The sequence below is a fragment of the Cupressus sempervirens genome, chromosome 2, assembly GCF_028749045.1.
Source record: "Cupressus sempervirens isolate cs-2001-9-10 chromosome 2, ASM2874904v1, whole genome shotgun sequence".
Lineage (NCBI taxonomy): Eukaryota > Viridiplantae > Streptophyta > Pinopsida > Cupressales > Cupressaceae > Cupressus > Cupressus sempervirens.
Window position 1 is genome coordinate 111,967,407 of NC_143119.1, and position 15,878 is coordinate 111,983,284.

A 15,878-nucleotide genomic window follows, 5' to 3' on the forward strand; every position below is an offset into this window, starting at 1 on the left:
ACCTTCAGTGGGTGAACAAAAATAAAAATAATGGCAATGTCCCCAAGTCTCCTTGATTTAGTAGAGATGGCAATTTTCATTTCTTTCTTAGGAGAAATGTAGAGGGCTAGTGGAGCTACAAAATTACTTACCTTGTCGACATTCTCCTGTACACCCTTGCCCTTGTCTGCAGGAATTGATCACAAAATTTGAGGGAATAATGATTTTGGGACCAAAAATACCCTTAACAAATGTTATGGGTGGTTTAGGGTTTGCATCATCCTTTGATATTTTACTAGGGTTCATATCAAGATATGATTCCCCAATGCCCTCCATCTCATCAACATGTTATCGTAGAACCAAGGTGATGATTTTTTTATTAATAATAATCAAGATATTGGTATTTATTATATTTTTATATTACTTCTTATATTTATTATTATACTATATATTATGAAAAATATAACTAATATTCTACAATCTATTATTTATCATTTATGTTTACTTTGTCTAATTTTTTTAGATAAAATAAAAAATTTATATTTAATAGTTTTAATATAGTTTACTTTCATTTGTAATTGTTTTAATATTACTTTATCAAGGGTAAATGGTTATGGAAAAATAAAATCCTTGATTGATGTTCAAGACTTTAACTTTAGGTTATAATTTTTATTTTTATATTTATTCAATATACTATTATTTATATTTTAAAGAAAAAACAAATACATATTGGAAAAAATAAATATTATTATATTTGACTTTAAGTTCAACATATTAATTTGTAGAAAAGTAAAAATAATTATGTAAATAATTTGTCTTTTGTAATATTAGCAATAAACACGTGTCAATAAATATATTTGTATGTTTATTCTTAATTTATCATGTTAAAGGTGTCTCCTTATATGTAAGATGGATGATCTAATATTGATGACTAACAATTGAAAATCATATTTGGACCATACAAGATGATTGTGATGGCGTGATTCATTGATTTTTTACTTCTTATTGCCCACACTTATAGATATATTGTTTGCTTCCAAAGGACCCATTATATCTCCTTCAATTTGATGGTCACACCCATATCTTTACAGTCTATGTTGTTACCATCCCGTCAACTACTAAGTTATTATTTATAGAAACATGACATCTTCAGTAGATTATTTATTGCATCGAGTATAAATCTTATCAAACCATAGGATTATTTTTACAAAGAAAGAAATATTTGTTCATTTGCCAGTTTTTTTTTTGCTTTTACTTGGTGGTGACAATTACAATCATCACTAATAATGACTAAATATTTTAGAAGTCACTTGTGTGTAATCATCAACAAACAAAATTATGGATAAATTGAATTACAAGAAAAAATCGTATTTCCAAGGTCAAAATAGATTGTAATTTTTATCAAACCAAATTCTATAAACCAACTTATCCTTTAAAAAAATGTAGCTTTATGATGTACAAATTGGGAGGATGCTTACAAAGGTTGTGGTGTCTCGCTTTGCACCTACCTACTACATCTGCTTGAAACTTTGCCATGCCTTTTTAACCACCTATTTTATTTATACTCTGTAATCATTAAATTCCATTATACTACATTTGTGTACAAATTAAATTTAAACCTACATAAGATTTAGTTGAAAAAAAGAAAGTAGAGTTTGTTTAGAGAATACAAACTCAATAAAACAAGCAGAGAGAATGAAAAACTAACTCTATCATCATCTAAAAAAATACATGAAATTACAAAATATTACAAATGAAAGACCACTGTCGATAAACAAAACTATAATAAAGATACAAAATAGTAAATATGCTTGAGAAATTAATATTAAGTTATACTTAGCTAGGCATATGCATGTCAACCATTCATCATTCATTTACATAATAACTAAAGTATCATGGTGGAAAAAAACTAAAAAAAAAACTGTTAAGTGTAAATCACAAATTAGAAGGGGGTAGAATAAATGGAGTTAACAAGGACTGGAACTTCAAATAATGCTAACATTTTGTTTGATGCATTTGTCTCCTCAAGGACACCATTATATGTAGATCTTGCAACCATTGCATTCCACAATCCTACAACTCTGAGACATTTTTGCAAACAAATTAAGCTCCTTTTGTATGCTTCCACATTTTGCGTATGTGTTTATTAGCTCATTAGCAACTACATAATCCAAAAAAATCCACTTTTAGTTATAATTTGCTAAATGCCCATAATTTGTTTTAGAGCTCCCACTTTAGCACCTAACATGAGGATGCTGCCAATGGTGAATGGATGAGCTTTTACATCTAAATTTGGTGAGAAGAAACCCATTTTTTTGTGAGTTATAATGATAATAATCCATGAGAAAGAATCTCATTCTTTTGTAAATTCTCCATCACAACCTATAACGAGTATGTAGAGGACATGCAAAAAAGAAGAAGTGGAAGGCATGCACTTTGCTTGAGAACGTGTATATTAGCTTTACATTATTTTTATATTATTTAAATGTATTATTATTATTATATTTGATACAAATAATTATAGAGAAATATATACTAAATACATTTTTTTTTAAAAAACCGCTAAACAACAAAGCCTTAATTAATAATTTCAAAAATTTACATTAATTTTGCCTGATTCAAAGTGCAGGCACAACATAAAAAAAAAGCAGAAAGAAAACCCCAGACTAGCTTGGGGTGACAATGCACTGTTTACTATGAAAGCACATTTGCCTCTTAGTGTTATTATATATAATATTTAATATTAGTAAATTTATTTTTATTTATTTTTGATCGATAAACGACCAAGGCCTTGATTGATTTTATTAATTTAAATAAAGAGTTACAATAACTTTGCTTCGTTCAAATGGGCGCTGGTAGGAAAGAATGGAGAAGAAAATCTCTAGTTTGGCCCAGGACAGATGTCCTATAGTATTACATTTTAAAAGGGGCATACCCCAAAAACATCTTCATAATTAAATTACCTCAAAAATAGGGGCATACATACTCTTGAAGAGAAATAATGGCAGAGTCCTGCTTATCACTGCCTTGATGAACTTCTACCAACGCAAACAAGGAGAACCACCTGTGAGTAGACAACTTACTCATGCTGATCTCACATCTTCCTAGTCAACTTGAGAAATAATCAGCTAAGAGCATATATAAAAGCCAAGAGGAATCATCTTGCCATCCTCCTATTCGAAGGGGGCTATTTTCTTTTTATAAGAAATAAAATAACCTATTTCCTATATTAGCACCTTTAGAAAAAATAATCAATAAAGGAGCTATAATAGATAGTCTACATAAAGCCGAAAGAGGACATGATAAATTCTAAGAAGATAACATTTCGTTAATAACATGAAACCTTTTGTAAAACTTAGTAATTGATACTAACATTAACAAACAATCTCGAGAATAAGAGAACACAGATAAATATGCATAAGCTATCTAAAAAGTTAGGAAGCCGAAGCATACAGATATAAGAAACTAATTAAAATATAGTACCACTAAACAGATTAAGAGAGGGAGAAGCACTTGCAGATTAATGCAAGAACAAACCACAGAGAGTCACACTACAGAGTCTTAAATCAAGGATCCAACTAGATGACATAGATCATCGTAACCTAAAGAGAGAACCATATAAACTATCATGCCAACTGAGCCACGATTAGTACTACCAAAACTAGCGTGGCCTAATACTAACTCCAAGCACTTCTCGATAAATCATCTAAACCACAATCAAAGAATGTCATGACAATGCGATCGCCAAAACTTGTAACCATCACAACCCTTGAGATGTAAAGGATAAAATAAAATAAATTAATAGGTTAAATTGCACACTATAAGATGGAAAGAAAGATTCAATGCTAAAATTCATTCCATGCCCTATATTAGATGTAGATTAGTTAAAATTATGTAAAAATGTCATAGAAACCATGACCAAGTATAGGCTTTACTCCTCATTTGAATGACAAAGCGCCAAGCCTGCTTAGAATTTGAATATTTAATACCAGTAAATTATACTAATATTACATATTATATTTTTTGATCAATAATATTATATATTATATTTCATATAATGTAAATTCTTAATTTTTTTTCAAAACAATATTATAGTTATATTTATAATATATATTATGTAAAATAATATACAAATTTAAAAAACTATATAAAAATATACATTTTCTATCTTATTTATATTTCTTAATATATACTTTTTAATCACAAATATAAAAAATGACTAATCTATAATATATCTAACATGTGAACTCTCTCCATCTCTTTCATCTATTGGTCTCCTCTTATCTTCCTATCCACTTCTAATTTCTTCTCTTGCTCTTTACCATTCCCCCTCCCTCTCTCTATCTATCTTTCTCACCCCCTCTCTTCTTGGACCTCTATATCTAGATACCTTTGTCTTGTTTCTGTCTCATATTGCAAAACACAAAACAAGCTTGTTGGTGACGATTCAAAAGTTTTATTTCAAACACATTTACATCCTAGTTCATTTTAAGCTAGCACTTCTCCATCGTGACCTTCATTATACAAACAACATCATTTGTTAAATAATCTACCAATTAACCTCATATGCTACATATATGCATGTGAAAAAGGACCAGATTTTATCCTTATTGACCTTCCACCCCTTTTAGTGCACCTGTTGTACACCAATGTGCAATTGCTAGTTTATTATATCTAAGGTATGCAAGATTGATAATTGCTCAACATTTTTAGTCATGCAAGACAGTTGAAGTTATATTAATCATCTATGTGTACAATGTGCATTTAGTTGTCATTGCTTGGTGTCTTAGTGCAATTGTTATAATCATTACTATAATCAACAATCATGCAAACTATTGTCACCTAGATATGTATCTCCTCCATCATAACCATGGTAGGAAGATAATTACCCCTATTAAAAAGTCATATCATATAAGAAAAATGAGTTAATTAACCTGTCCCTCTCTCTCCCTTTCTCCTTACCTCTCTAAAGCTAAAGTTCTATCTCTCACTCCATCTATATCTCTCTCTAATTATCCTGAATACTCTTTATTTTTTCCCTTACCTCTACCTCTATCTTGTACCATTTTATAGATCTCATCAATTATACAACTATATGAAAAAGACCATTTTCTCCCTGATTGACCTTTCACATCTATTTGACAGTGCAATGCATATCAAAATATAATTACTAATAAGTATTATCCAAAATTTATATAATATCATTTAAAAAAATAAAAAAATAAAAAAATATTGATTTGATGTGAGAAATACTCGAACAAAAATCAAAACAATCTACTTAGTACAACAAATCCAAGCAATCTCCAACAATTGACATCCCTTATTGAACACATGACATTTGGTGGCTGCCACCAAATAACAAACAATCATATATGCAAATGACCCCAATAACAAAATATAAAAGGATAAATTGCTTTGTATACTTCCCAAATAAGGGTCGTATTCTACCAGCAAATAGAAAATAAGGAAAGATGCTGCCATACCACCCAAAATGGGGCCCACGTATATATATGACTTCCTTTCATCGTCTTGGCATACAGCTCATCACCGCAAAGAACAAAGGGAAAAGAGGTTGTATAGTCGTCGATGGCTTCCCTATCTTGTTCCATCCACGCTCCAACTCAAACGTCTTGGAAGCATCCGCGTAGAAGAAGCATCAGCAGCAGCGACCCTATTAACTGCAGTGCTGCAGAGGAGGAGGAGGAGGAGGAGGAGCTGACGAGGAGGAAGAAAGAAATAATCATGCGCGAGGGTTTACTTCTACAGTATTTTAGGGCAAAAGAAGTGTTTTTCTCAGGTTCGCGCATAAACCCTACGACGATGATGATGATGAAATGAGGCCTTGTTTCACCGCGGGCAAAAATGTCGAAACATCCTTCCTCTTCGCACTTTCACAAATCGAAGACTCTCAACGACAAATATGTGAGTGTGTGACTACAAGGCATACTTACAATCAACTGATATCTTTCTGTCAATGTTTTCTTTTTATCGTTTATGACAACTTTATGAGTACGAATACATATAGATTGGATATGTGGCCGAGACGCATGTATTCCGGTGAGCTTCTTTCTATTAATGCCATTTTTGATTTCGAAGACATTTGATGACAAGGATACGCATAAATTGAGCATATAACTGACATAGATATGACCGGAAAATTTCTTTCTGCCAATGGTTTTTCTTTTGTGTCAAAAACATGTAATAGCAAATTTGTCTATATAGTTATATATATTTACGTTGAACATTTAATGAATTGCCATGTTTCTGACAGCCAATTCTTTTTCCTTACCTTTCTTCATTCCAGAAGCTCCCAGTTACGAATATTCGAGTATAATGTATGTACCTTCGAGCATATAATTGTGGCATGTACGCAACAGGCAGATGCTTTTCTGTTAATTTTTTTCATTCTCATCCTTTTGCTTTCCGAAACTTTCAATGATAAATATTAATTGAATGCAAAACTATGAGAGCGAAATTTACTACCCATCGACTTCTTTTTGCCTTCGCGTTTTCTTTCTTTTAAAAATAAAATCTCTCGCAAAAATGTGAGTACACCGATATTTTCATTGAGTAAATAATTTTGTAGCATATTTAGAACTCTCAATGACAAACATGTAAGTGTAGAGATATTTACACTCAGTATATGACTGTATTATATGTACAGTCAGCAGTTTTCTTTCTAGCAATGTTATTTTTTGTTTTTGTTTTGAAGGCTCTTAACGACAAATGCATGAAAGATTTTAATAACGTCTACGAGGCCAAAGCAGCCTATGGGACCCACAAACAGCACACACCCCTGGATAGGGTGTCAAGAATCTTAAGCCAGCAGTAACCTCTTATTTATAACTGTTCTTCGACTGTAGATTTTGATCATCAAGTTTGGGGCTCTACCCAACTGATCTTCTTCAAATCTGTAGTTTAAGCTGCCTGTCACGAAAACATCGGCATAATCAAACCTGATGTTGTCATAAACCGGGTATTCCATGTTAAAATGATGTTCAGTCTCAACCACCTCCATACTGCAGGAAAGACACGTCCTGTTTTCCCACTCTTCTTTTGGTATCAATCATCTACCCCTTTCACACCACCACCTCGAATGGTGAGAGCTAGTTCTAAGATGGGTCTATAAGCATTTTTGCTTTCCATTTGATATTTGCTCCGATATATGCTTTTTTCTCCATGATTAGCTGTGGGGTTCATGATCAGCCGTGGGGCAGGCAGTTACACATTGAGTATATAACTATGTTGAATATATACAATCATCGAATTTTCTCTATCAATAAAATTCTTTCCTTTCCATTTCAAAACAACTCTTGATGACAAATGTACTAATAAATAGATGTAGATGTATATACCTTGAGTACATATGTGGCATATATACAGCCAACAGACTTTTTTCTATCAATGTTTTTCTTTTATTCTTTTTGGGTTTTAAAAATTTTCAATTACGAATATGTGAGTTTACATTGAATATATAACAATGTGAGGGATATATACAACCCACAAATTTCTTTGTTTCTTTGATTTTTCTTTAATTTTTATGTTTAGAAAATTTTCAACTACAATATCAATATGAGATAGAGAACTTTCAATGACAAATATGAGAGCATAGGGTTATTTATATCAAGTATGTTACTATGTGAGAGATCAATGGTATATGCTATCAGATGATGATTTTCTTTCAGTGTTTTTTCTTTTTGCTTGCATTTTTATGTTAAATTGTTTTCATGCCTTATTGTAATTTATGATTAGGATATGACATTTTGAATTATAGTCAAAGCTTTGATCATGTGATTGTAAGGAGAACGAACACCTATTCTAAATAGGGTTCTACTGTTTTAGAGCAAGATTTAACTTGCATGCAAAGAACTTGGCCTTTTGCCCTTAATATTGTTGTATTCAGAACAAAATAAAGCTAATGTTGAAATGAATTCTGAAAGTTTGTGAATACAAGATTTTTATATTGCCTTTAAGGTTGTGTTAGAAGATATAGGTGGTGAATTTAGGCTCTTAATATTGATAACACTTGTTGCAAGCTCACAAGGTATTTGAACCTTAGACTGTGAGTTCGTATTCATTGTATAAGTACTTTGTCACAAGTACATCAGGTTTGGGATGTGAAACTAAAAATGGCTACTAGTATATTAGTAAAATGATGCCTTTTATAAGTAATTCAAGAGTTCTAAAAATAGTGCTAATAGATAAAATAATAAAAACTAAAGTTCTAAATGACCTTTAATAAAACTAAATATAGCTAATAAGCTATTAAAATATTCGAATACCCTGCCTTGGTCATTGTATTAACTACCCAACCAATTACATGACAAAAAAATGCTCATCAAAAAGCAAAGAATGCTGTAACCTTTGTCTCTTCAGAATTCTTTTACGACATGGGCATGTTCCTGCTCCTGAGAGCCTCCTTGTTTGGGCTTCTGATTAGCCAACTTTCTGCAGAACCTTTGGATATGACCGGGTCCACAACAATAATGAGATATTAATTTCTTTTTGGACCTTTCCTCTGGTTTATGGTGTCCTTTCTGCTGAGTGGACTTGCCTTTGCTATTGTCCTTGGTAGTAATTGCATGCTCCGAATTGGCTGTTTGAATGCTGCTTCCAAACTGCTGTCTCCACCTCTGTTGTGATTTTTCTAATATGATCTGGGCAGACTTTTTTGTGCGATAATGACCATGTCTTCTTCTTGTGTCTTATGTCCAATAGCCTCCAACTGGTCACGAATATCCTTGATCTTTGTAAGATCCTGCAATGACACCTTCTCATCCATTGTGATAGAAAATAACGTGCTTCTGAGATCCTCCCTGGTTGGATGATCGCCCAACTTCTTTCTGCAGAACCTCTGGATATGACTGAGTCCACCACAAAAATGGCATGTGAATTTCTTCTTGGACCTCTCCTCTGGTTCGCACTGTCATTTCTGCTGCATGGACTTGCCTTTGATATTTTTTTGGCAGTAAATGCATGCTCCACACTGTATTCCACCTGTATTGCTGCAGAAGTTTATTGCAAACATCAAAAAATGTTAGTGCAAGATTCATAGAGATAATATTGTCTCGATGAAATGCTCATATGATCTAGGCAGACTCTTCAGTGTGATAACGATTATATCATATCCCCTATTTTTGTAAGATTTTCGTGCAATGCCAACTTCTTATTTATCATGATAGAAAAATAATGTGTTCTTTAGAAAGAACGCTCGACTCTTATTAGATGTCTCGTGAAGATCCTTCAAATGATACCAGAACTCTTTAGCTGTTTTCGTGGAAGGCACCTAAGGGAGTGGTCATCTGTGACTTAAAGCTTTATCAAAATGACAACTTGTTGATTACACTCGAGAAATAACAATTACATGCAAATATAACCAATATCAGAAAAATAATAATGTATACAAAAGAGAACACAAGACACAGAGATTTAACATGGTTCACCCAATCTTTGGGCTACGTCCACCAATAGCGAGTCCAATATTTTTATTATCCAGTGATTGCAACCTGATTACAATCCGTAATCTGTTACAGTTCAATACCGCCACAAGAAGCTATTATCATATCACACATTATGAAATCCCTAACGCTAAACCATTTTATACAAGTTTTTTAGCGCTTTAGGGTTATAATTAGTTACAACTTTGTGTTCTAAACGATCATTAATAAAACCAAATAAGCTAATAAACTATTAAAATATTCTAATATTGGAAACCTCAGAGATTTGAAATTTTGCTAGATAGATCTTAAAGAAGAACTAGTTTGATGTAATGTCCCCACTAATAAGGTTAGTTAAGGACAAGTAATACTTGCAAAAATAAATGTTAGAATCACAATAATAATAAAACTAACTATATTATTCTACCCTTTAAGTTAACCCCAATCTTAAGGACGTCTCCAGATCGGGCTTCATAGCTCATAGCTATTTCACCGTCATCCCGAGAGCGCACCCCTTAAGATTCTTCTTGGGCGGGCATCCTCTATCCAAGGCCAATGACATATGCATATGTTTGACAACATCAGAATATTTTGGCAACATGGAGAATTCTCGGCCATGGTGATTGGTTCAAGGTGTTAATACCTTGCTATCCCCATGCTTCGAGTCCTATAATTCTCCTAATAGATTAATGTATTATTACTTGATTATCGACCATGGCGGACAATGGAGATCTTAATATCTCCATGCGCCATGCTTCGATATTGAATCTCGGCCATGGCAGACAATGTAGATATTAATATCTCACATGCTCCATGCTTCAAGTTCACATTGATTCTCGGCCATGGTGGACAATGGAGATCTTAATATCTCACATGCTCCATTCTTCGAGTCTCATTAATATCTACGGTGTTAACCCCATGCGCTAACACAATATTATCCACAAGTATTGTTCATAAATAAATTCATAAACATAATTAAACAAATATAATTCATAAGCATACCTTTCTTACCTTCTTCTTTTCCAAGAGTCACACTTTTTTATAATACAAATCCTTTGAAAAGTCACAACACTTAATAGTTATAATCCTTTCAAAAAGTCACAACCCTTCATAACTAAAATCCTTTGGAAAAATCTTAATACTTTATAATTAAAATATTTTTGAAGAGTCACAATTGTTCATAATTATGACCCTTTCAAAGGTTCGCATCCTTTCAATATCATCAATACCTTTTTAGAAAGTCACTTCCTTATTTTCTTCATATTACTTTCCTCTTCCATTTTTTCTTTTGAACTCCTCTTCTCTTCTCTTCCTTTTCTCCTCTCTCTAAAATAAACTCTCCTCCCTTTTATATCTTAATTTTAAGGAGCCATGTCTATTCGTTAAACAACTCTTGAATTTTCATTAGATTTAGTTAATTTATATTATTCAATGTTATATTATTTATTTACTTATATGTGTATATTTTATTTATTATTAAATTCTATTTAGAAAGTTGACATACTTTCTACAATATTGTCTCTTGTATTTAATTTTATTTATTTATTTCTTTACTCATTGAAATTTTATTATTTGTTAATTATTTAAAATATCATACTAAATATTATTTTATTAATAATATAGAGTAAATAATAATTATTTCTTTAGTTTGTAGTTTAGTATTATTTTTAATATAACTTTATTATTTATTTAATAACATTGTATTATCTAATTATTATTAAAATTCTATCTTAAAATGGGGATATGACAGTCCACCCTTCCTCAAATTGCTTATCCTCAAGCAATTAAATAGTTTCTTTTGTTGAGTTGAAATATATATTTCTTTTAGTACAAATTATTAGGTTTTTATCATGGATATGTTTGAATCCTTTCTAATAGTCATGACTCTTTAAAATTAAGATATTCTACAGTGGTATCAGAGCATCATCTTGCCATCCTACAGGGTTAAAGAGGATCTAGAAAAATAATTTATATGAAAGACTAATGTAGAAAGTTAATGACTATTATAAAGGATTCAAACATATCCATGTTAGCAACCTAATAATTTGGACTAAAATAAATATATATTTCAACTCAACAAAAGAAATTATCTAATTGCTCGAGGACAAACAATTTGAGGAAGGGCGCACTGTCATATCCCCATTTTAAGATTGAATTTTAATTATAATTAGAAAATACAATGTTATTAAATAAATAATAAAGATGTATTAAAACTAATACGAAAATATAAAACAAAGAAATAATAATTATTTAATCTATATTATTAATAAAATAATATTTAGTATGATATTTTAAATATTTTAAAAATAATAAAATTTCAATGAGTAAAGAAAGAAAGAAAATATACAAGAGACAATATTGTAGAAAGTATGTTAACTTTATAAATAGAATTTAATAATAAATAAAATAAACACAAATAATTAAGTAAATAAATAATATAACATAGAATAATATAAATTAACTAAATCTAATGAAAAGTCGAGAGATATTTAACAAATAGACATGACTCCTTAAAATTAAGATATAAAAGGGAGGAGAGTTTATTTTAGAGAGGAGGAAAAAGAAGAGAAGATAGGAGTTCAAAAAGGAAAAACGGAAAAGGAAAGTGTAATATGAAGAAAATAAGGAAGTAACTTTCTAAAAAAGTGTTTATGATATTGAAAGGATGTGAACCTTCGAAAGAGTCATAATTATGAATAGTTGTGACTCGTCAAAAATGTTGAAATTATAAAGTATTGGGACATTTCCAAAGGATTTTAATTATGAAGTGTTGTAATTTTTTGAAAGGATTATAACCATGAAGTGTTGTGACTTTTCAAAAGATTTGTATTATGAAGGGTTGTGACTCTTGGAAAAGAGGAAACAAAAAGTCTATTTTACTTTCCTTATAATTAGAAAATGAAGAATTTTAGAAAGAAAATATAGAGTTGATATAATCTAGAAGCACTAATTCATTGAAGGGCCAACTAATGATACAAACACATGGGCTAAGCAAAGAGGAAGGTAAGGAAGGTATGCTTATGGATTATATTTGTTTGATTATGTTTATAAATTTATTTATATTAAGGAATCATACTTGTGGATAATTTATGTGTATATATATATATATATGGAATGATGTAATTTGAAATGGATAACACACATGACTTAATGGTTAATATTTTACGATCAAGAGATTCCCTTTTTAGGGAAGAGAGTGATCTTAATATGATTAATTGTTTAAGATCAAGAGGGTTCTTTTGGGAAGAGAGTGATCTTAATATCTTAAGATCAAGAGAGTCCCATTAGGAAGAGAGTGATCTTAATTCAGTTATAAGGCCGGAATATTCCATAGATGTTAACATATGCATATGTGTCAAGGTGGATAGAGAATTTCTCTTCTAGGAAAGACCTTAAAGAGAGCACTTCATAAAAGACAAAGAAGTAACCGGGGATCTAAGGATCCTCAAGAGGGTTATTGATCTTGATGTGGAGACGTCTTTAAGGTTGGGTTGGGATAGAGGGTAGAATAGTGAAATATATTTTATTATTGTATAAATTCTAACATTGGTTTTGCAAGTATTAATGTCCTAGTTAGTGGGGACATTACATTTGAACTAATAAACTAATATTAAACATTTATAGATCAGAAACTCATTCCAGGGTATGAGATCAGACTTAAGGAAATCAGTTACACATGAGATCAGATTGCAAAATTGAGATAGTTATCAACACGACTCGAGGAGATTGCATTAAAATCAAGATCAGATTGAGCATTGAGCTCCTTATTGTTGGAGAACAGATTTATTGCTGTGATATTTTGTTGCAAATACCTGTGAAATAGGCAGCAACAAGCACTGTAGTTGGAGAGATTGCTATCAGATCAGCGCTCTTGCTTTGTGTTTCAGAGAGGCAGATCCCTCATATGATATTAATTTGAGTTTTTGGGTATGCTTTTAATCAAAATGCATGAAAGACACAAGTAAAGATAAAAAAGAAAATAGAGAGAAAGCCTAGAAGAGATACCCAAGAAAATTAGCTAGGTTTCTCAAGAATAGACTTAAAATGAAGGTGAGCAGAAACAAATAGTGATAATATTGGCAATTACCCCTTTTTTTCATGCAAGCAAAATGAGGAATTGATCACATAATAGACATATGAAGAATATGCAATCAAGAAGGGTATAAATTCTTAGTGTCTAACAGTGGCCTATAATCCAAATGCAGCCATATATGGTAGAGAATCGTCAAAGAGCAATTGCAAAGTAACATAAGAAAAACATATAATCAATGAGGGACAAGTGGACACAGAATTTTGTAATTTGCTCCAAATTTTCTATGAAATGCGAACCCAAGGTCTCCCAAGAATCCATGTACAATGGCTGCGTTTAAAAGGTATTACAAAGCTCTCTAGGTGAGAAGCTAGAAAAAAATAATCCCCCTCTCTATAATTCAACCTCATATATATATTTTTATATGTTCATGTCATGCCTGAAAATCCTATTTATTATTTAACATATTTACTTTTGAAGAAGTGACCTTTGGAATTCTGAGAGGCCCTATAATAAACACCATTATGGGCAACCCCTGTGCCATTTATGAACAATAACCTTTTACTATTGTGTTTGAGACACTTTTTCCTAACAAACCTCCCATTTGTTGCACACCTTGCAAGAGTAGCAAGATGTAATTCCCCCTCCCTGAAGCAAAATTTTATAATAATTAAAATTATATAAAAATAAGAACAAATAAATAAATAAAAAATTAAATATAACTTAGCTAATATTATTATTATCAAACAAACTAATAAAATAAACCAATGACTTCTAAAGACTAATTGAATTAATGTTTAATATTTATGGTTTATGGTTACAAATGGTGTGATAAGAAAATGCATACAAGAACATGATGCAAAAGTTCACTGTACCTACTATCCACCATTCATCTCTGCTAGCAAGAGACGAAAGTCATATCTAAATGCGAACAACCATCAATCAATAGTAATTAATAATTATTAATCAAATTGATGTCATGATACAAATGATCAAATCCAATTGTACTATAACCAGCGGATTGGAGAGACTGCAATATTGTGAGTAATATTCAAAGGCACAAAATTAATAAGGATCATATACCAAGGGGCTATGGCAGCGATTACTAAAGAGAGGCATCTTTATGATTGCTGCAGAAGAATTATTCATAGTTATTGAAGTCATAATCTATGGAGAAGTTTTCTGTGACACATTTAATTAATTGAAGAACTAACAAACTAATTTCATAGCTATTAGATGATTAGTTATCACGGATCACAATATTGAAATACTCATTGTAAATAAAGTCGAACGAAGGTATACAATCAATAAAGAGACACGAGTCATAACTCTTGCAACGTGTCTAGTCAGTCTCACTATAATGTGTATATAGACAGTCCCAAATCATTAGAGGGGGGATATGGAAGGAGATAGGAATTAGGAGATGATAATAGGTATCAGATATAGATGGCAGCAAGTAAGAGGTTACATAATGGAAGATAATATTATTGATATATCCATGGGAAATAAAGAGGGATGTGTATATTAAATAAATATATTATGAAAATGAAAACATAATACATATTAAGATATTTATGTATACACTCAAATAAATAAATATTATAATAATTAGAAATCTATATTTGTATGTTATATATAGTTATATGTTAATAACAATAAGATTATATATATGTTACATTTTATGTGTGTATATAGTCATAATACATGAGATATTAATATATTAATATAGTCTATTCCTTAATCACTTGTAAATACTATTAAGAGGATAGGTTGGCTTTGCACGGGATGGAGTAATACCTTGCAATTTGAGGAACCTTCCAAGATAGGGGTAAGGACATATATCAGGAGACCTTAAGGACCTAGCCCCAAAATAGGTAATGCATATATGGGGCACAAACCTCTTGAGGGAGTCTACTCACACAGAATCTCTTAGCTTATGCAAGTAGGCACACTCTTATCTCTCTTAAGGTTGGTGAGTAGGTAGAGAATCAGGAAATTTGGGAGAAAATATGTTAAGCACAAAAGTAGTATAATTCCACAAATGGAATCAAATTGGACTTAAGTGTGTAGCTCAATTAACTTGGATAGGAACCCTACTTGGGGACATTACACAAGAGGGGTAGCATCATTATGTTTTTGATTAATAGGGGCCAAGAGGTCTACAGATTATGAACACCATTTGTATGTCTTTGAGCTCACAACTTTAGTGAAAGAATCTATGATGCTCATCGAAGTCTCTACCTTAAACAACTTCATCACTATCATCCTCAACCATATCTTTGACAATCGAGTTCTTAACTAGGCAGATTGCACTCTGAAGGTCAGAATAAATTATCATTTATCCTTGTTTTATTCTAATATTTGAATAAGTCTCTTTCACCAAGTGGCTTATTTACAAGCACATGTGGGTTTCATATACTTAACTTCAAGAA

The 15,878-nt window shown here is 31.3% G+C and overlaps 1 protein-coding gene across 2 annotated transcripts in view; it reads left to right on the forward strand.

The window, feature by feature from the left end:
- The first annotated feature begins 5,538 nt into the window (after positions 1 to 5,538).
- Positions 5,539 to 15,878, forward strand: part of LOC149571276 (MAP3K epsilon protein kinase 1-like) — a 128,284-nt gene continuing 117,944 nt past the window's right edge. Inside the window, exon 1 of one of the 2 annotated variants that reach the window (XM_089812837.1) lies at positions 5,539 to 5,901. In XM_089812837.1, the coding sequence (XP_089668963.1) occupies positions 5,842 to 5,901 (60 nt within the window). In that variant the 5' untranslated portion in view covers positions 5,539 to 5,841. The remainder of the gene's footprint in view (positions 5,902 to 15,878) is intronic. The other variant, XM_089812836.1, reaches the window with a different exon arrangement.